The sequence below is a fragment of the Rosa chinensis genome, chromosome 1 (genome assembly GCF_002994745.2).
Source record: "Rosa chinensis cultivar Old Blush chromosome 1, RchiOBHm-V2, whole genome shotgun sequence".
In the NCBI taxonomy this organism is placed as follows: Eukaryota; Viridiplantae; Streptophyta; class Magnoliopsida; order Rosales; family Rosaceae; genus Rosa; species Rosa chinensis.
This window is the reverse complement of record NC_037088.1, coordinates 24,486,517-24,509,900: the sequence shown is the minus strand read 5'-3', so window position 1 is coordinate 24,509,900 and position 23,384 is coordinate 24,486,517. Positions and strand designations below refer to the sequence as shown.

At 36.9% G+C, this 23,384-nt stretch overlaps 1 protein-coding gene across 1 annotated transcript; it reads left to right on the top strand.

Annotated features, from left to right (window-relative positions):
• Positions 1–437: 437 nt before the first annotated feature.
• LOC112203928 lies at positions 438–1,577 on the top strand. The gene has a single exon (XM_024344826.1). The coding sequence runs from the start codon at positions 438–440 to the stop codon at positions 1,575–1,577; it is 1,140 nt and encodes a 379-aa protein (XP_024200594.1).
• Positions 1,578–23,384: the final 21,807 nt, after the last annotated feature.

The following is a 23,384-nucleotide window of genomic DNA, read 5'->3' as shown; positions in this document are numbered from 1 at the left end:
TTACAGATTGAAGATTGACGTGATCAAAGACTCGCAGCCTTGTCCAAAGTCAAATCCAAAGTTCAAAGTTCACAGGTATAGTTTCTCACTGTTTATACAAGTTATTAAGATGGGCATGATTATTTGTAAAATCTTTATTCATTTAAGCTGAATGCTTTTCTTTGCTTTGATTGCATTTTTTAATAGAAAACTTGTCAAATGTTGAAGTTATGTTGATTATATGAAGAGCTAGAAAGTGTGGTTTCCTTATTTTGTTTCTTGTCAATGTTGGTTGCATGCATATATGATTTTGCTTCTAGGAAGATCTGGTTTATGCTATGATATTGCTTGGAGCCTTTTTTGTGTGTGTGTGTTTATGTTAAAATGAATAACATAGGATTAGCATCTGTATGTTATGTTTACTTAGGATATACATATATATGTGTAGGTTGTAGTATATGGATAAGTCGTGGATGCACGCCGATAGAAGATCACGGAAGTTTCAGCTAGGACTAGCAGAATTTTTAAAGTTTGCCTCAGCGAATGCCAGTAATGAAAGGAAGATACGTTGTCCTTGTTTAAAATGTTGCAACACTGATGGATTTTCCATTGGAGTTATTAAAGACCATATATTCTGGAATGGTATTGATGAGAGTTATAAGAATTGGAGGTGGCATGGAGCGCCTTCTACGTCTTACATGAATAGTAGAATGCAAGGCGAATCTGAAACTGTAAATTGGGAACCTGCTAGTGGGGTAGGGAAGAATGATGTAGATATAGGAGGAAGTGAGGATGAGGAGATATCTGAAGACTCAAATGAGTTTCTAAAGTATGTGGAGGATGGTGATAAGCCCTTGTACCCTGGTTGTACCAAGACAACCAAGTTGAATGGTTTGATTCAGACATTCAATCTGAAAGCAAAGCATGGAATGACTGATGCTTGCTATTCCGACATGCTAATAATGAATGGGGGTTTGCTTCCTGAAGCGAATGAGGTTCCAGCCTCATTGTATGAGGCAGAAAAAACACTTAGTCAATTAGGGATGGAGTACGAAAAGATCCATGCATGTCCTAATGACTGCATCTTGTATAGACAGCAGCATGTAGATGCTATTATATGCCCCACTTGTGGTGTTTCACGGTGGAAATTGGGCAAGGCTAAAACAGAGAAAGAAGGGATTCTTGCCAAGGTATTATGGTACTTTCCATTAATCCCGAGGTTGAAACGATTGTACCAATCAGCAAACACATCTAAGAATCTGACTTGGCACGACCATGGCAGAAAAAAAGATGGGATGATGCGACATCCAGCTGATTCCCTAACCTGGGATTTAATTGATAAAACATGGCCAGAATTTGGGAATGAGCCTAGGAACCTCAGACTAGCCCTCTCATCTGATGGCTTTAACCCCCATAGTTCGCTAAGTAGCAGGTACTCTTGTTGGCCTGTTATACTTGTCACATATAATCTTCCTTCTTGGCTGTGTATGAAGAGGAAGTATATGATGTTGACGTTGTTAATATCTGGACCAAAACAACCTGGTAACGATATTGACGTCTATTTGCAACCCTTAATAGATGACTTGAAATTGTTATGAGATGGAGTTGAAGGAGTATATGATGCATTAAGAAGGGACTACTTCAAACTGAAAGCGGTACTCTTCTAGACTATTAATGAATTTCCTGCTTATGGGAACTTGTCAAGTAGCATCGTAAAAGGTTACAATGCTTGTCCAATATGCGTTGATCAGACCTGACCACACAGGTTGAAAAATGGTAACAAAATGTCATTCATGAGGCATCGCCGCTTTCTACCTCGACATCATCCTTATCGAAAACAGTATGCTGCTTTCGACAACACAATAGAAGAGGACCTTGCTCCTGAACCATTAACCGGAGACGAGGTGTTAGCAAGAGTAGAGAGTCTGAATTGTGAATTTGGCAAAAAGTCTCATCCTCCTCATGGTAAGGGTGTTGATGACCAAAGCAGACCATGTTGGAAAAACCAGTCTGTGTTCTTTGAACTAGAGTACTGGAAATATATTCCCGTACGTCATAATCTCGATGTCATGCACATTGAGAAGAATTGTTGTGATGCCCTCATTGGTACGTTGTTGAACATTCCAGGTAAAACAAAGGATGGGGTTGCTGCTCGTTTAGACATGTTTGAAATGGGCATTAGGACTGATTTGAGCCCTAAAACTGGTGCCAAAAGGGACAAGTTACCATTGGCTACTTGGAACTTGCTGCTAAATGAAAAGAAAATTGTTTACAGCTCTTTTTTCGATATGACTGTGCCTGTCCGGTTTTCCTCAAATGTTAGAAGTCTTGTCTCTATAGATGATTTAAGACTTGTTGGTCTTAAATCGCATGACTGTCACACCGTCATGCAAATTCTTCTCCCTGTTGCTTTACGCTCTGTTATAGAGAAGCCGGTTCGGTATGTAATAATTCGTTTCTGCCTATTCTTTAAGGCTATATGTTCAAAAGTGATCAATGTTTCGAAGCTAGAAAAAATGCAAGCTGACCTGGTTGTTACAGTTTGCTTGCTTGAGAAGTACTTCCCACCTTTTTTCGACATCATGATTCATTTAACTGTCCATCTTGTGAGAGAAGTTGAGATGTGTGGTCCAGTATTTTTTCGATGGATGTACCCCTTCGAGAGATACATGAAAGTGTTTAAAGGATGGGTGAGATGTTGCAGGCATCCTGAGGGGTGCATAGCAGAGTGTTACATTGTCGAAGAGGCTGTTGAGTTTTGTGCTAAACGAACGTATGCTTGATGATGCTACTACTGCTGGAATTCCAGAAAGTTGCAAATCAGGAGTCCGTAATGCGACAACACCATTATCAGGCGCTACCATGATATCTGTTTATGGAAAGGAGCTGCATCAAGCACATCTTTGTGTCTTACAAAATACGGAGGATGCGATGCCCTATTTCACGTAAGTTATTTCTTGTTTCAGTGTATCTTTTTTTTTATTATGAACATTTCCTTCATTATTTGTTTTCAATCTTGCTTACTGTTTTGAATTTCCATCGTCTTAGTGAACACTTGGAGTTATTGAAGTTGTTGTTTCCTAAGTTCTCGAAAAACCGAAAGTGGCTGAAGGATAAACATAACCAAACTTTTGCTGAGTGGTTAAAGGAGAGGGTAAGTTGTGGATTATTGATGTTTTTGGAGGTGTCCAATATATATGGTTTTACATAAGCATAATGTGTAACTGCTTATTTTGTTTTCTAGGTATCAAATGAACTCATGTTCGCCAACAATAAGGTTTCAGAAACAATGAGGTGGCTGGCAGGTGGACCAAAGAATGAAGTGCCGACATTTAGTGGATACCAGGTTAATGGAGTTGATTTCAACACCAAGGAGCAGGATAATGTTCGTTCAGTTCAAAACAGTGGAGTGTTTTTGCAAGCTGATGCAATGCAAGTTTCTAGTGCAAGGGATAAAAACCCCAGAACTGATGATATGGACTTTTATGGTGTGATTAGACAATCTGGGAGTTGGACTACTATAAGTTTAGGGTCCCGATATTCAAATGTGATTGGGTTGAGAATGTTAGGGGCATCAAAGTAGACGAACTTGGGTTTACTTTGGTAAATCTAAATAGAAAAGGGCACTTGAAGGATGCTTTTGTCTTGAGTACACATGTAAAGCAAATTTTTTACATACAAGACCCTCTTGATGCTCAATGGTCAGTAATCGTACGGTGCCCAGATAGAGACTACCAAGGGGCTGCTGAAGATGAGGAGCTAGAGGATATTGAAATGGAGCAGCAGCCATTTAATGCCACAATGCGATCCATTGAGACTTTTGATAACATTGTTAGTGATGAACCTAGCAGTTATATGTGACCTGGAGATGAAGGAATATGGATTGAGAAGGAAAACGGTTCACATGGCTGATAGGCTTTGAGGAAATAGGCTAAAGCTATTTGGGTTAAGACGTGTTTGTTCATTTGAGTTTTGTGTCTTTGTACTGTTTTGTTTGATGAAAATATATGAATCTTTGACTTGCATTGCACTTTTCTTACATTTATCATTAAATATTTGTCACTATATTCTATACTTGTGTAATTGCTGCTACAATGTGTGGTTTACGTTGTAAATATCTTCAATCATCTTGCTAACTGTTTTCTTGTTCTTTTTATTTTATTTTTTTTTCCTTTTTTCAGCTGATGGCTTCGTTTAAAACTACAGCGAAAGCTAAAGCTATAGCATTGAGAATGAAGGCAGTGCAAATGAAGAGATGTAGTAGACTGTCGAAACCAGTTAATGTAGACACTGCACCAAAACAACCTGCCAAGTTCAAGAAGCCAATTTTGGGCAAAACAAAGGTTATGAAGTCACCTAGTAAAGCTGCAAACCCCAAGAAAGGTGCAGCAACATCGACAAATACCAAGGATAGATCTAACTCTAACCAATCTGTCTCTAAGAGAAGTATAGGGTCTAAGTCCAAGAAGGCTGTGGTAAACTTTAAGTCAGCCTCCGGTAGCAAGCATGGAAGGAGCAAAAACCCTGATGATGATGACGAGAACGTAACCGGTGGGCTGAAGTTGCTTAAAAGGGGTATGGTGACGATGAATCGCATTACCAAGCGACTTATTCGTGGAAGAAGGATGAAAGTGGAGTGTAACGCTCAAGGGGAACCTATTGGGAAGGCAGCTAAAGAGATGCAATCTACATTGGGGTGTTGGCAAGGACAAAGATCCCAATATCTATCTCAGATTGGAGAGAGGTGGATGTTGATGAGAAAGACAAGATTTGGGATTCAGGTAAAAGATATTTGGAATTTAACTTTCTTTTTGCAGCTATATATTTTAAATATGTGTGTTATTTAGGAAGTATTAAACATGTTAGCATTTATGTTGGATGCATTTGTGGTGCCCAAAGAGTGGAAGAAACTGGTTATTACATCAGCTGCAAATAAATGGAGAGAGTTCAAAAGCAAATTAACGAAGTTGTACATCATACCATATTTGGAAACTCCTGAACTCTTGCAGTTCCTTCCAGATGACTATCGATCCATTGACCAGGGAGATTGGGATATCTTTGTTGCTGATAGGACTTCACATGCATTTCAGGTATATGAAATTCTCGTAGCTAGCTTATTCAAATTAAGTTGATAATGTTAAGAAGCATTACTAGTTCTTTTTCTGAAATACATAAGCTGCATATACTTTGTAGGAACTTCACCATGCCCAAATATTAAAGAGGAAGGAGAATAAGTACCCTCATCGCATGGCTAGAAAAAGGGTATGCTAATCTACAGGAAGAACTGGTTAGTATTTCTATGAATTAATAATGTCCCATATATTCAAAAGCATTGGGTTTAGCAAAAAGTAACAATGATTTTCTTTTTCTTTTCATGTTAGTCCGAAAGCACACCTATTGAAGAACTTGATCGTGCTACAATATGGATAAAGGCACGGCAAGACAAGACCGGCAGTTTCAATGGGCCAGTGATAGAGAAAGCAGCAGAAAAAATTGTAAGTCCTACCACTGGATTTGATTATTTGATTTAAATTTTACTGAATTTTCAAATAACAATCTTGTATCCAATGCTGTATATCTATATCTATATCAGGAAATCTTCAAGAAAAGAGTATCCGATGGTGAGATTACAACTTTTGGATCAGATGATGTTCTTACTTTGGCTTTAGGGAGCCCCGAGTATCCTGGCAGGGTACGAGGTGTTGGTGGCTTTGTCAAGCCACATTCATACTTCAATCTACCAAAACGCCGAAAGCAAAGTGTAGAAGAGTCTGTGAGGATAAGTGTTAAGAAGATATTGGCAGAGGAGAGACAAAGTATCATTGCAGAGGAGAAAGCTAAGTGGGACTTTGAGAGGGAACAACAAATTGAGAGGGAAAGAGCCATGTGGGAGGAGAGGTTGGGGAAGTTAGAATCAAAGATTGAGGGGAAAGAGGTGCTGGTTGAATCACCGAAACCAGTGACAGTAGTAAATGAACTTGGTTCTGCAACTGGCAGCTGTTCCCGACAAATGGAGCAGGCATTGTAGGTTTCTGAAACTGAGGCCACTAAACTTGTGAAGAAGAAGTTGAATTTGACTGAAGAGGCAGAAAAGCTATCTAAAGATAATGCTATTATCGACAGCAATGTGAGCAAGAAACTGACATCAATTAATATGGATAAGGTTAGGACTGTACGGCCTTTCATCAACGATTGTCAATTTTGGGAAAAAATTCCAGAAAACAGTTTATTGTACCCTACTTTACTTGATGATGTCGTTACACTTACCTTTGAGTCATTCATATATATTAATTCAGTCTCAACCTGAAATGTGATTGATTAAAAATGGTTTTTGGTGAATTAGGTACAGTCAACAAATTGAGTCAGAGTTTAAACTCGCAGTAGGTTCTGTGGACAACATAGTTGCTTTTGGAACAATTGTTGAAGTTGATGTTGAGGCCACACAACAGACTATCCATGGTATACCATTGGGAGAGGAAAATATACGTGTTTCAGTTACCAAAGTGGTTGTTGCTAATGCTTTGCTGCCATTTCCTATCAAAGATGAGATTGTGAGAGTTGCCGATGCGATTGGTACATGTGTTGCTTGGCCTAGAAGCTTGGTTATACCCCCTGAAGTTGTTGAGAAGGTAGTATCTTTTGCTTATTATTTACAATAATTTAGACTTTGTGTTTTAAAGTTGATGATCATGATGACCTTCACAACATGCCATGTTATTGTTTACAAAACTAAGAGCAAGAAAATCGTAAAATTGTGAAAAAGAAAAGGAGGGATATGTACGATGATAATTTACCGTCCACCTACCTTATGTGGAGCTGAGTTGTTATCTGAATGTTTGCCACATCAGCCAGATAATAGATCAATTGGATGAAATTGACCATTTGTGTGAGAAGTGAGAGATTAAGGACTATTTTGTTTAATTTAGAAGGTGATGGACTAAACTGTTTTAGAAAGCAAAGTTCAAGGAGTAACAAGTATTTAGTCCTTAATTAAATTATCCGTTGGACATGTTTTATCATCTTTTGAAAAATGAAAAGAAGAATGTTTTGGATGTAAGTTTCAAAATTTTGGGTTATTCAACTAACAACTGTGTTGTTTTTCGAGATGTCGTGCAGCACTTAATAGATCAAGAAAAACTCAAGTTCCTTGACAAGCGACTTGAGCGTAAAATAGAAAGAACTTCTCTAGGATTTAAGGGGTGATGGTGGTTCGATCATGCTTTCTCCTTTCATGTTGACAACTCCTAAAGTTTATGCAGTTGCAAAAGAAGCTTGAGGAATGAGACAACCAACAAAAGTTCTGTGGACGGCAAGAGAGAGAGAATTAACAAAGGCAGCGTGACAACTATCATTAGACAGGTCATGATGCTGATGGAACATGGCAACAATAACGTGAGAAGTGAACAACAAGGAAAGTTGATTCAAGGTCCACTTCTATGTCGATAACAAATCCAGAACCAATCATGAATGATAGAAGAAAGAAACCAGTTCTATTCATCCTAAAGGGGAAACTCTGACAAATGCATCAAACATACATACTGCAAGGAAAGATGAACAACTGAATTAGAATTGTCATACAATACATTGGCATCTTGTACAAAATCAAAAATAGACAACATTATCTAGATAACAGTTTAATAAAAAACGTTGTAGTTTTTCTTTTTACAATGGTATAGTCGAAACTGTTATCTATAGATATTAAAAAAGTGTTGGTCCCTTGGTTAGAAGTTTTTTCATTTAACTTGTACGACGGTGTGTTCAAAACCATTATCACTAACAGAGTGTTGGTCCCTTGGTTTGAAGTTTTCTCATTTTTTTTCAATGGGAAGGAATTATATATAGAGACCACTTACCTTCAAGAAGAAGTCGATGAAGTCCATGATGAGTGGGCAGAATTCGTGAGCCATGAGTACCTTTATACTTTTGCAATGTGGATCTTCATTACCTCTATGGTTTAACTATGTACCTAGTGAAACTTCTTTAATCTGTAGCAAAATTTACCTTTTCCATTACAAGTACCTTTAGACTTAGACTTTTGAAATGTGGATCTTCAGTTCTATGCTTTAACTATATACTAATGAAGCTTCTTTAATTTGTAGCAAAACTATCTTTTCCATTATATGACAATTAAGTAGCTTTATATGGCAGCCAATATACATTTGTTTCTTTTACTTTTGCAAAGTTCAGTCAAGAAATTTGAACTGCAAAAGCATTGTAAATGTGATTACTTGAAGTAGTTCCCTATTAATACATTGCAATTTCATTTCAATTTCCTGAATTGATGCACTAGATTATGGTTGAAAAAAAAATTGTCGTCTCTCCAACTAGTAGAAAATGGATTTATTCTAGAAATCCTTGTAATTTACTATCTTCATTGTCACATACAACGTTGTCAATTTAGAAACCGGTGCAACAGTTTCTCAAAACCAACGTTTTTGACAAGAAACTGTTGTGTAATGAAGTTGGAAAACATTTTTTGACTAAAAGTCGGTGTATAGAATCTTCAAGCCAACATGTTTGGGTTAAGAACCTGATACGCTCAAAGCAAGCATGTAATTTAACGCTATAAATATCATTAGTAGTATAAGCAAGTAGGGATCGTTCTATTCTGGGGATTGAGGGTACACCTGTCGTTGTAGGACAAATAAAGAATTAAAATTAAAACAATGTATAATATTTACAAGGATATTTACAAGTATAAACAAATTTACGAAATTAAGGGGGGTATTTAGAATTGGGTTTCGAAAATTAACTAAGTTAAGAAAACAATTAAAACACAAAAACATAATTACAAGAATGAAATGAGAGAAACAAAGATCAAAACCAAAGTTATAATCAAATTCGATTCAACCCTATTATTGTTCATCTAAGTCATAAGAAAGGAGTTGATCATGTGAAATATTCAAAGCAAATAATTTCCCATATTTTACTTTTCAATGTTAATTAACCTAAGTGAAAGCACAAAGACTAATCCTATCAAACATGCATTCAAGCTCTAGAAAGCTGGACAATCATAACATGTTTAACGCATGAAACACATAGAAAGGCTATCAACTCAAGTGTGCAACTTAGTATGAAAAAGTCCACCTAATTGCAATCCTTTTCAATTGAATTCGATTTTTGTCTAAAACCTTTACTACTTTTGATTCAAGTTCACAAAACAATAAGTTGGATCATGTTCTTAAATCTAGCACCACTCATACATAAACCCTAAAAGTTTCGAACCAATTAGAATCAACATATAAGAGATATCAATTAAGCAAATTCAATTGAACAACCACACAAAAGCAACTAAGAATCACAACATATGAATCGAAAATTCTCATTCAACCATATAAATTTCAGAATTAATAACTTTATTCAAACATAAATGTCAACTAGAACAATCCAACGAAAATCAAACAACGTTACAAAGTAGAGGTCGAATTACACCGTGGATGGAAGATGAGGATGGATGATTAACGTTGGGATTCTTGAAGCTTGAAAGAAAGTCTTCAATGGTGGTTGATGGATGAATGGTTCACGACTCCTTCTTCTCCCTTCGGCCTTGCTTGAATTCCGTGGATGAAGTAGAGGATGGAGAGAGGATGAGAGAAGCTCACGGCAACAATATGATTTTTCTGAATTTTTCGAAAGTGTGGAACTTATGGAACCCCTTTCAACGTCAAAGAGGGGGAGTATATATAGGAGCACGGCTAGGGTTGCCCTAGCTTCTTGATTCTTCTATTAATTTCCAAGAAATAATCAGAAATTTCCACATCACTTCCACCAATGAGAATTCGCCAAGTAAGCTTTAGTGTGTCTTCCAACCAATCACAAAATTTCAAAATAAGTCTAAATCCCTTTAATATATATCCTTGCTGAAATTATATAAGGATTTTCTGATTTTCTTCATGAATTTCGGCCAAAATTCCTTTAGGGAATTTAGGGATGCACCTAGACTTGTTTTGGACTTCTTTCTTCTTGCACACACTTCTTCTTTCCTTAAACTTCTCCCTTGAATCTCTCTTGGCATCATCTTCTTGTTATTTTCTGAATTCCATGTTATTTTATCTTGGTATATCACGGCAATCAACACAATTATCTCCTCCAAGAATATTTCCTTCCATAAAAATCTCCCTAGAAAATCTCTTGGTGTAATCTTTTATTTTCCTTCTTAATTTTCACGCCAATTCTCTCTCTTCCTCTTAGTATTTCATGGCAAACTTCTCAAGGGCATCTCTTTGTGTCACAAAACCCTAATTCCATGGGCTTTTATGGGCCTTGATCCATTTTGTCGAAAATCCATTTTATTCTTGAGATTTCTTGGGCCTCTTGCTTCACCTTCAAGCCTTGTAGTCTCCCAATGCCATGTCTTCATTATTTCGGTCAAGTTTCTTGGTTAGCTTTGGAATCTTGCTTGATACACTTTCCTCTTTTGCACAGGGTCTCCTGGTTGAAGCAGGAAAGCTTATTTCTTCATTTCTGCTCATTTATGCAACCCTTTGTATCTCATCTTGTCTCTACTCCCTCCAACGTTGGTTAGCTCCTCTTTCCATTTATGAGCTCATTTCAGCTCATTTATTCCAAAGACCTGAAAATAGAAACTGTTACCAAATATAGAAACTTTCTTAAAACAAGAAATGACAACTTTCCTAAATTGAAATGGGAAACTTTCTAAAAATGAAAAATAGAAACTACAAAACCGAAACTTTCTACAAATAGGAACTTTCCCAATTGAAGAATGGAAACTTTTCTAAACAGGGTTTCTTTAAGGAAATAACGCAGGAAATGTAGGGAAATAGCAGTTAAAACGTCACATTAAAATACTCCTATCAGAACCTTTGTGTTTTAAAGTTGTTGAAGGCCAAAAGTGATGTGTAAATTATATTTCCACATCAATTTCTAAGTAAAAACTATTGTGCTTTATTATGACATACACAACGATGTATTTAGTGCTAACGGTATGTGCTGTGTATAGCTATAACTATTTCTAACTAAAAGCTGTTGTGCTTTATTATGTTAGACATTGGTGAAGTACCGTTGTGGAGTGAACACCTAGCAGACAACGAAAATATATTTTTGCAAACAACGGTGTGGAACCGTTATCTATTTTTTATTTTGTACTAGTGCGTGCACCAGGAGCTAGGGAGAGTTTTGGGAAATAAGCTACCTCCTTTTTCATCAAAAATTTGGAGTGCCATGAAGGAGTACCACAAGACACATTTGGCTTTAGCTCAGTATAGGCTGACATGGAAAAAACTAGATATTCTGAAGGCGCTAGAAGCAATCCTAGGGCTTGAGCCTCTTATGGTGCAAAGTACATTAAGTGTAGGATTATAGATCTTGTATTAGGTGTAATTAGATAGTCTAGAGTTGAAAGCAGACACTATGGATTTGCTAGTATCTTAGAGAGACCTTAAGTATCAGAACAAAATGTATTCAGTTATCATTATTTATGGAGTAACTATAGAGGAGAGAGTTATTGGTCAAGATTGATGAGCGTATTCAGCAACGAGAAATTGAATATTCTGCGGAGCTGGGTGATACTCCTAAATTAAGGGCACAATTTAATCCTCATTATAGCCGTTCGATTATAGTAAATGGTAAAAGGATCCTTCATGCCAAAGATTGGAGGGACACTTCAATTTCACGTTGGAAACCTACAAAACACAAACAAACTAAAAGACTTCAGAACTAGAAAACAAAAACAAATAACAATCCTAAACTGAAACACAAGAAAAAACAAATAAAAGAAAGAAACATTAAAAATGTAAAGAAGTAATTAAAAAAGCTTTTGAATTGTTTTAATGGTTTTGATCAATGAGATGAGCAAGTTAACAGCACTACCAATCCACCATCATTTATATGCAAAACTATGAAAAAAATATTAGAAACATTCAATTAACAACAAATAAAAATAACCATGAAATGTATTGAAATTGTCTTATTACTTTCCTTAAGTTATTTAACGCGGTGAAACACACTCTTTCGTTAAAAGCATTCCAAAGTATACAAACTAGCATTGAAATACAACTACTAAAAAGTTATGCAAGAATCATTAAACACAAAGAAAGTTTGTTCATTGTTTAAATTAGTCTTAGTTTGAAACACAATTCTAAGAACATATTTAAGTAAATTTTCAATTTCACCTTTATCCAAGATGATTACTAATTAGTGGAGAAAAGAAACAAAATGATTAGGTGATCGAATTATCTCTTTAACCTTAGCTCCAATTACATGCGAACTAATCTAAGTGTCGAACCAAAGAAAATCAACATGCAAAACTTATCTATTAACCAAATTGAAGGCTACCAATCACAAAATTAATCAAATAGTTTCTAAGTTAAAAACATTACAAATTTCCACATAAGCGGGGCTTCATAGTGACGCCCCTAACTTTAAAGAAAGTTAGTTACTTATGATTTTGAAAATCATGCAAAAAATCAGAAGTATAAACAAGTAAAAACTGAAAATAGAAGAGAAAAGGGAAGAAGATGTATTGATGAACCCCTTGACGTCTCAAGAAAAGTTAGGTGTATGTACGACACAAAGAATGGAAATCCAGCTTTACACTTGTAGTTTGCTAGAATTATTGAAAACAAGAGAGAACTATGGATGAGTGGAAGACGGTGAGTTACATTGTGAAATTAAATAGCTTTATATAGTGTTTTAGCCTTGCAAATCCATCTCTCAAACAACTAAGGATATTCTAAACTAATTAGAGAAAGGAAACCTAATCTAGAATGGATTAGAATTAGTCTTCAACATTGTAGAAGCCTTCTAGAATGATCTTGGCTCTTCATGAACTCAATAGAATGATCTTCACGGCCTTGCTTTATTTCCTTCATGATGTTCATGGCAATAATGCATTTGTTGCAGAAATTATAAGTGTTGAAAGTCTCTTTGTGAACTATGAAATCCTTCTCCAAGTTGTACTAGAAATCCTTGTCCAAATAGGCTTTGAAAAGTCAAATAACAACTTTCTTGAGAATTAGGAAAGTTATTTATAGGAAAGTCTTAAAATTTAGGAAAGCAATTCCCTAAAATATAGGCTTATGTGGCGCCATCATCTCCCTTGCACATGATGTAAAACGTTGCACATGCCTTGCATACTTCATTTAAATATCACATGCTTTAATTAAAAATGCACATGACACGTAGCTAAAATTTAGAGATTTTAATTCTCACATGAAAAACATGTGCTTTAGCTTGTAAAATGTCACATGTGTCTAGCACATATAGATTTGGCCTCCTTCCATTCCTCTGCCGTCATTTTATATAATCACATGCTTAACATGTGCCATTTAGTTCCTTTGTTCAACACTGCTCCTAGAGACCTATAAAAATAAAACTAAGTTAAAAACTAAATAATAAAGGTAAAAGCATAACAAAGTATGAGAAATGAACTTTACAATCGTCGCATTATATGCTCCTATCACTGGGTAAAGGTGATTCTAATTTTGAGTTAGAAGAAGTTAGCAGATATGGACATAGATTGTAATGAAACTCATCAACAAATCAGTCATCTTGTGTTCGACTGTAAAATCAATCGGGTACAAATAGATGATGGAAACTTTCATATTACAGATGACCAGCTAATGATTGAGGTAGAAGAGGAACTAGAACTCTAAAAGCCAAGTAGTGAAGGACTTCATTGATCCTGATGAAAGCTCTAACAGTCGTGATGATGACCTTATTGGCAGCGGTGAAAGCTTCACTAGTCAAGGTCGCCATGAATACCTCATTGGTCGCAGTGAAGGACATCAAGTAGATGAAGGAGATGAAACGTCATTCCCAAGAGATCATGTGTGATGCCCAGGAAATTCGTATTTATTTTCTGAAATTTAAATTGTGGGTATCGGACGGTTTCGTGGCTCGTGGATGGAGCGGAAGTGTTTCGGGCGAATAATTATTCAGGAAGCGTCATTTGGGGGGGGGGGGGCAAGGGTTGACTTTTTATTTGTTGGGATTCTCCTAAAACTTCCTTCACGAAAGTTGTAGAGTACGTCGATACGAGTTCGTGGACAAATGATTAGCATCAATCGGAGTTCGTATGAGAAAGTTATGGCTATCGGAAGAAGTTTCCGTTTTAGTATAAATAGAGAAATATCAGAAATTCTTTCATAATTTCAAGTTTCCATTTCCGGAAACCTTTTTTTTTCTCTCTCTTTTCTCTCTCCGTCGATACCTTCAGTGACTGAGTTTTTTGACCCGACCTGAACCCGGCGACCTGACCAGACTTTTTCGGCAAACTGCGGTGGTTTCTGGCCGTGAAACTTGGTCAGCTGGTTCACCTCCTCCGTTTGGTCGTCCCTGTGGTGTTCTCTAGCTGCGATATCCATCGTGTGCAACGCAGCAAGGCGGTGCAGTTCGGTGATTTCGGACCCGACCAGAAAACGCAGCTCCAGCGACGGCACGGCTTCAAGTTTCCTTCTTTGGATTCGTGGGGGTCGTCTGAGTCGATCTATGGTGTTTGTTTGGATCGATTTACGTGGAAATCGGTTCAACTCAGTTTCAGCAATAATCCAAACCTTGTGAGGTAGTTTTCGACCCTTTATGTTTGTTTTCTGACTTCAAGCTAGTTATGAGAATCCACAAGCATGCTTAGATGAAGCTTTTTGGTGTTGGGAGTTTTGGGAAATATTGAGTTTTGGCCGGCGGCGGTGCGCCACCGCCTGTGGCGGCGTTCCGGTGGTGTTCTGGCCACTTAAGGAACTGTTTTTGGTATTATATATGTTCTACTTGTTGATATGAGTGTTTCGATATATAATATGCAAATTTTGGAGTTCGTATGGAATTGTTATGATTTTTGCAGTTTCATACCGATCGATTTATTCAATCTGTGAGGATTCGAGCGTCCGATCGACTTGTGATTTAGTCACATCGATCGTGGACGTATTTCGGAGACTTTGGGAGGTCTCGCATGTGGTTTTGCCTTGATTGGCGCCACTTTGGGGATTTTAGTTCAGAACAGGGGTTTCGAACTTAAATCAAATGTGAATCGTTACTAAGTTGGAACCGTATGTGATTAGGTACTTGACGAAGTACATTGGACTGTTATTATGTGAATCGGCGACCTTGTGCTATATTGAAGACGCAACGGGAGTTTCGAGGTGAGTAATCTCAGAAGGTTCTTTATGAACGGAATTACCATTATTATTTTGGCCTTAATCATTTAACTGCAAACTATAGTTGGTAGTAGTAGGCAATCCTGAGCGAATCGCTACGTATATATATATATATTTACGTGAAATATATATATCCTTGTGGATGATTGTGATGAATAATAATATGCATGATGGTGTTCATATTATTGTTTAATGTGACTTTTCAGGAAACAATATTGTGGAAAAAAATGTTTTCTATTGTTTGAAAAGTATTGAGCTTGATGTTACATTTTTGAGTCAAGCGTGACTCATTTTAGATGTATTGGTCTTTGTACCAAGGGTCACAGATGGTGAGCAGGGATTAGGAAAGCCAAAACTAGATGTTTGTAACGTTTTTAGGTCGGGTGCGACTTACTTAATGTTTGGCTTTAAGACCAGACAAGGTCTAAAAAGATTATATGTTACAGATGGTGACAAGTTGCAGACGGTGACCTTGATGTTTCATTTCATGACCAGACGGGGTCTGAAGATCATGTGTCACAGATGGTGATAGGGCACAGATGATGACAGGACACAGATGCTGACCTTAATGTTGATTATGAGACCAGACGGGGTCTGAAAACCACATGTTCCAGATGGTGACAGGTCACAGATGGTGACCAAGGCAAGAAATAGGTAATCAAGTCCGTGGCCGGACGAGTGGTTACGATTTCAATAGAGCTATAGTCTGTCTGCCATTATAGATTATGGGGGTAACGGTCGAGGTTGCTGGAGACTCATAAGTATGTAGTTAAAGGAGAATTCCTTGAGTATTCTTCTTTTATTGTCTAGATGAGACTTGAATTGCTTCTTGATGGTTAAGTTAGCAAATAGAACATTGTCACAGCGGTGATTTATGTTGTCCTTTCAATGGAAAGGTTATGGAGTGTTAGAAGGAATCATGGTTGCATGGTTTCCTTTAGCTGATGTGTGTGAGTTGTTGATTGATGTTCATGAGTTACTCATATGAGCTTTCATAAGCTTACCGGGTTTTGTTGTGTGGAAACTCGGTGCACCACAATATTGGTGTAGGGTTAATCCTGCAGGTCAGGGTAATCGTGGCTGAAGCTGAGGTAGCTTGTTGGCAGCTGAACGGGTAGGAAGCAAATTTTGTTGGCTTTGCCATTGTTATGACTTCTGCTATGTAGTAAGCTCTAAGGAGCATTTACGTTTTATTTTGTGATGACAATTTAATTCGTAAGTTTTGTAATATATGACTCTGTGGAGCGGGTCAATATTTGAAATTGTGGGTTCAGGACATCAATATGTACTTGCTGTGAAGGGATCTATTTTGTATTGATGGCTGAACGATCGTGCATGTATAATTATGGGATTATATATCGATTTTTATTTGTGATAAAATCAGGGGCATGACATCATGTGATAGCAGTGTTAACTGAAAGAAGAAATTGGTGGTAAATATGGTTTATGTTCTTCCCATTGTTCCAAGCTACTCTTCATCAAATGCTTATATTTTGGAACAAAGAGAAGGTCAAGGTCATGAGGGCTGATGATAAGCCGTTCAAGGCCACTACTAATGTTGTTAAGGCTGCATATACTAATGAGCATGTGGGTCCATCTGAGATCCGAAGGGAAGACAACATATGTAAAATTACTGGTATTACCATGCGCATGATAATTTCCCTTGGCACAAAGACTATTTTGGATGACTCAGAGCATCTTGCCTTGGCTAAGCTTTTTAATTCAGCCATTCATGAGTGACTCCCAAAAAGAAGACGAGAATATAGCCGTAGTTGAGTATTGGATGAGCAATATGCTGTCATACTGGCATGAGAAGGTCGCCCATGAGTGTGACCATTAACTTCGTAGATGAAATTTTATCCATCATGGACGGCCATACTGGATAAATCAAATCTTTCTTACAAAAAAAGATGTGCATAAAACAACCTTCAGTTGCCCGATGCACTTGGAAAGTATGAATGAGTTGTTATTCCATTCGGCCTTAAAAATGTTGGGGCCACATATCAATGGGCCATGAACATATTGTTTCATGATCTCATTGGCCGAACGGTGGAAGTATCAAACTCAATCTCATTATACAAATTGATGCAGCAACAAGAAAATTAAGTTACCAGGTTTCTATCTCAATCTCAATCCAGCTGAAATTATTACAATCTTTACATTTGAAGCAAATTCCAGGTTCTTATCCTCAATTTTTTCCTTCATGTACTACATGATGAATATCCCACAATCGTTGTTGTCTTGTTGCAGCGGAATATCCTAAAAACAGTACATTATAACAGCACAATAGTGCCCTAACCAGACCATGCATGAACCAAGTATAAACTATGAGCAAAAAAAATATGAATACTAGACATAGCCCTATGTTTTGCCACGCTATTGATTTTTGGCTAGATCTATTCCTCCGAGCATTATAAATTTTGATCCCACTTCAACAATATAACAACCAACTAATAAGTTTTAATATGTTGAAGACAAACAAACACAAGACTCATGATTCCAGCATTTTAACAAAATCATAGATGTTCGAAACTTACTTCTCCACAAATGGTCTGCCATTCTCCACCTATCAGTCGACACCTCAGTGGATCCATGAAGCGGATGATTTCCTCTTTCAGGTTGACAACAGTCAACATATAATGCTTTCTTATAATTTTACACACATAAATTTAGTCATAACCAGTTGTTTGTATTTTTTTTTTTTTGAAAGACAGTTGTTTGTATTTTATATAAGGGCAAATTTCATTTTACCTCTCTAATCTTTAGACTCTAAACCATTTGTGCCTCTGCACTGATTTCATCACGGGTGCCCCTGTACTTACCAATTTCAATCAATCTTGTCTAACCCTCGGCTTTCTTCCCAAATTTTGTGTGATGTATTTTGAAATTGTAGTCACATACAATATAATTTTGCATTCCATATTAGTGAATCATCATCATACATGGGAGTCCATTAGACCCACAGTTTTAATTTACAAAATACTTGACAAAAAAATTAATGATTGACATGACTGATTAAATTGGAGAGCACATGGGTATATGTGATGAAATTAAAAGTGTAGGATTACAACTGATTTAACGTGCAAAGGTTAGAGAGGTAAAATGAAATTAGCTCTTTATATAAATACTTGACTTATTAAGTGACATTTTCAAGTAATTAGACAAGTTAAAGATAATTAAGTCCCTGCATTACGGCAACATAAAAATCTAGCATTTCTTTGCATTTTTGAACCGCTAGATGGTGCGACCTTTCCTTTGCATTTCCACATCCACGTGCTCCAATTTGTGAAGGGACCACAAAGTCAAGCATGGTTGACATCTTTGTTTTCTTTAATACTTCATGCAAGTAGCTGCAATAGCACAAAACCTTAATATTCAATATTTGCAGTGTAGTAGAGTATGTCACACCACAAACCTGCACTACAAGAGAAATGGTCTTTTCTGACCACGTCTAACTGATGGATCCTACTTTTAGTTGGAAATATCGTTTTTTCCGACAAAAAAAAATTGTCCGTCGGAAATACACTTTTTTGATGGCCATTATTTCCGACGACCACCAATCTCTAAAAAACGTATAGATTTTAGTTGGAAATAATTATTATTTGCTAATTACTTTTCAGACCACACTGAATATCATCGGAAAATAATAGATTGTTTTCTGACGAGACCTTTTTGTCGTCGGAAAATATATGCAATATTTCCGATGAAAACACTCACCGTCTAAAATACTGAGATTAGTTAATGATATAGCATACGCCCAGTATTTCAAATGAATTCCTTAATAAATTGTAAAACTCATCAAGACGTTAACATAATATAAATAAGCAAATTGAAAAAGAATTTAGGCATCACTAGCATGGAAGCAAATGTAGGTATACAAAAACTACCCAGTTTTACAAAGAATTATTACTATATGACAAGAAATAAAATAGAATATGCCCTTATTATAAAATAGCAACAACTTTCTTAATTTTCGTCAGATGAATCAGATGAGTCATCAATAACAATGGTTGATTTTGGAGAAGATGAGCCGACCTTAGGTTTTTCAATCTTTATTCGAGTATGTAAAACACGAGGCTTTACTTCAGAATCATCAGCGGTAGATCAATAGGGTAACGAAGGTCTTTTCTGGGTTAACACCAAGCTTGTAAAACTCGGCCTCTCGGACAAGTAACGCCTAAATGTTGAGGTTCCACCTTTATAGCCGGTAATGGAGGTGCAACAGGTTGAACACCATTGATATACTCCAGTCCAAGTGATGGGTTAACTGGATGCACTTTTACATCAGCATCTTTTTTGGAGTTACAAAAATAATCACCATCTGGAGCAGATGTAGAGCGAATATGAGCTGGCATGGTCCATGATAACGTCGACTCTTACTTGGACACCTAGCAGACATTGACAAAATTATCAGAAAGATTGCAGCAAACAGGGAAGCAAATGAAGATGAAAAGGAACTAGTATTAATAAGTCTGAGAAATTTTTACAATTTGTCGATATCTGTATAAAAGATAGAAGCCCTATATATACAAGTTAGGTGCGGTTGTAACAAATGTTCTATATTTTCTCTCATGCTCAATTTTCTAACCTTAATTGAATATTTACCTTTACTCTGACTCTTTCTATCTCCTTAACAATATATACCGTTTGTAATTTTTGTCTTGCTTTTGACTTGGCCATTGCTTGATGCTAGATTTTAGTCAACTCATATGTACTATCAATGATAATATATCCATATACATATTTTAGATTCAGAATAAATAAATATATCTATTTATTTATTTATACGACACAAAACAACTCCTACCAGCATAACCTGCCACAAAGTGAGCAGTGTTATTTAAACTTCTAATAACAAAATTTCCTAAAGCCAGAGTCTCATGCAATAGGCTCTCCATAACAGCATCCTTCGGGCAGTGCCCTTGCAGCTGGTGAATCAAATACAAAACTAAAAGGTTCAAGAGATTATATTAGTCAAGTCTTTATTATGTTGAAATGCGAACTCACCACAAAAGGCCATTGAAATTTAAAACTACAGACTGAAACATACCAAACAAACCAATGCGTAAAACATTAGAACAAAACATAGGAAACGACAATCTATCAAGAAGATTATTTCCGACTCTGTCAAGGAATATCAACGAAAGTTGTCAGTTTCCCCATTTACTAAGATGCAATAAACCTCGCCAGGGATCAAAGCAAGATCAGACCGTTGATACTAGTATTCAACGAAAAGAAAAATTGGGAAAAACCCATTTGGATTTTCTAGAAGGACGTTAGCCTGCAAGAGATTTTACCTATTATTTAGGAAAATTTGAAAACTACCAACAGCCACATTTTTGTTTTGTTTTACCTGTTCTTTAGGAGCATCCCAATCTTATTGGGATACTTTAGATTATTTGAAGAATTATAAACGTTGAATTTGGATTTGAATTTGTTTACATCCTAATCAAAAGCATATATAAAGGTTGCAGTATTGGGAATTTGAAGTATCAAATTTTTGAGCCACCCCTCACACGACACAAAGATATATCCCCTCACTTTTTTAGTTTGCATGTGATTCGGATTAACTATTTCTTTGACTACAAGTAGCTAGTTATTGGTTGGTTTGATTCTATTTCATTTCTCCACCATGGAATTTTGTTTTCTATTAGTTGTATGCCATGAATGTCGCTGAATGCTTCTATTTATTCTCTTTTGCAGATGTAGAGGGGGTGCCGTCTTTTCCAAGAAGTGCATATTGATGAACATCATTGGCAAGCTTTGTTGAACGTATTGTTTTTCTAAATTCATGTAAGGCATTACAGTTCAAGTTATGCTACAACGATTTCCTAGAGTGAATTGCAGATTTAAAATCAGAATGTTTCATTAATCTAGAAAGTAGTAATCAAGTAGGCTCCTCCACCGACAGTATCACACCCCTAGAAACTTGAGGATCTCATTTTGTAGCACGACTTTTACGAAATGATGCTAAGACTTTTTCTTCTTTCTACTTATCTCACAGAACTCTTTTTTTTTTCTATTTGGCTAATGTGGCAGAATAATGAGCTTAGGCGAATTGGGTTTGTAATATCATATAGTGCTGGCTTCAATTCCACACGCCAAGAAAGGTATACTATTTGTACGTTGTGGCTTTTCTTTTCTTCCTTTGTATGAAATTATTAATCTTTTTTTTTGTGTAAATTATTATCATTAACTTTAGGGTGAGACTATTGCCACCCTACCAATTCCTTTCCACACCTACATTCAATATTTTTGTCATAAGCTCCCAATTTTATCATCTTTTCACAATTAGAAAAAAAGAAAGCTAACTAATAAATAAATAGAAGAAATCTGAAAAAGAAAATTAAGAAATCTGGAAACGTTGTATCATCTCCAATTGACCTCCTCCCTCTTCTTTCTTTCCTTAATCGAATTTAGAAGAAGATATATAAATATAAATAGTAATGAAACTGGGAACTGTGGGAAATCTAATTTATTTTAGATTAAAATTATACAAATAATCACCTGATGAGGAGCGGCTCACCCTTGAAACAAAGCTGCATGAATTGCTTAGACGTGAAGAATTTTTTTGGAAGCAGAGAGCGAAGGTCTTTTGGTTGACTGATGGTGATTTAAATACTAGATTTTTCCACCAGCGGGCTAGTAATAGACGGAAGAAGAATTCCATCTCGGGTCTGTATGATACTGGGGGAGTTTGGTGCGCAGGAGACAAGGACTTGGAGGATATAGTGCTTAGTTACTTCAAAGGCTTATTTTCTTCTTCGCACCCGGCCGATTTCCAGAATGTTCTAGAAGCTATTCCTCATTCTATTTCTGAAGCAGATAATGCAGTTTTGACTAGAGGCTTCGATGCTGATGAGATTTACCAAGCTATTAAAGCAATGCATCCATCTAAGGCGCCGGGCCCTGATGGTTTCTCTCCTTGCTTCTATCAAGCTTTCTGGGATTTGGTTGGAAGTGATGTAGTGGAGGCAGTTAGGGTATTTGTTGGGTCAGAGGAGCATTTGAAGTTGGTAAATGGTACTGTCGTAGCTTTAATCCCGAAAGTTGATACCCCTCAATACATGGGTCAGTTGAGGCCAATTAGCCTATGCAATGTGATCTACAAGATTGGTTCCAAAGTTTTGGCTAACCGGATGAAGCCTTTGCTTAATGATTTAATTTCTCCGTTCCAAAGTGCCTTTGTGCCCGGAAGATTAATTTCATATAATTCTTTATTGGCATTTGAAGTCTCTCATTGCTTGAAAAGGCGTCGCAGTGGGAAGAAGGGTTATTGTGCTTTGAAGCTGGATATGAGCAAAGCTTACGACCGAGTGGAATGGGTGTTTTTGGAAGCGGTTATGGTGAGAATGGGTTTCTGTGATGTGTAGGTGAACTGGATAATGGGTTGTGTTCGAACGGTCTCCTATTCTTTCATTGTCAATGGAGAGCCTAGAGGGCGTGTTATCCCTTCACGCGGGCTGCGACAAGGTGATGCTATCTCGCCTTATCTTTTTCTGATCTGTGCTTAGGCCCTCTCGAGATTAATTGTTCATGCAGAAAGGAGTGATAAGTTACATGGGGTGGATATTTGTAGGGGTGCCCCAAGTATAAGTCATCTATTTTTTGCAGACGACTCGTTTATATTTTTCAAGGCAGAACAGTCTGAGTGTCTTGTGTTAATGGATCTATTGCAAGAATTTGAGCGCGTGTCTGGGCAACAGATTAATTTGCAAAAAAGTAATATATCATTCAGCAAGAATGTTGAGTTGGATTTTCAGTTTGAATTGGCTGCCATTCTTGGAGTTACAAGGGTGGAGAAACATGACAAGTACTTGGGCTTGCCGATTGAAATAAGTTATTCGAAGGAAGAGGCCTTTATGTTCTTGAATGAAAAAATCCGAACCCGGTGTCAGGGGTGGAGAGAAAAAACATTGTCTATTGCGGGTAGAGAGGTGATGATTAAGGCGGTTGTGCAGGCTATACCTTCTTATGTGATGGGATGTTTTGAATTACCGAAGCATTTGTGTAATGAGATGCATCAACTTATGGCACGGTTTTGGTGGGGTGGATCTGAAAATGAGAGGAAAATACATTGGGTTTCATGGGAGAAAATGTGTCTTCCAAAAGTGGAGGGTGGGATGGGGTTTCGGGATATGCATTATTTCAACTTAGCTCTCTTAGCTAAACAAGGGTGGAGGTTGATTCAAAGGCCAGAGTCGTTAATTGCAAGGTTGTTGAAGGCCAAGTATTTTCCCCATTGTACGTTCATGGAGGCGGAGCTGAAGAAGGGTGCTTCCTATACGTGGCGTA

Excerpts from the sequence above, each read along its gene's own strand:
- LOC112203928 (XM_024344826.1), top strand. The coding sequence starts at position 438 with ATGGATAAGTCGTGGATGCACGCCGATAGAAGATCACGGAAGTTTCAG.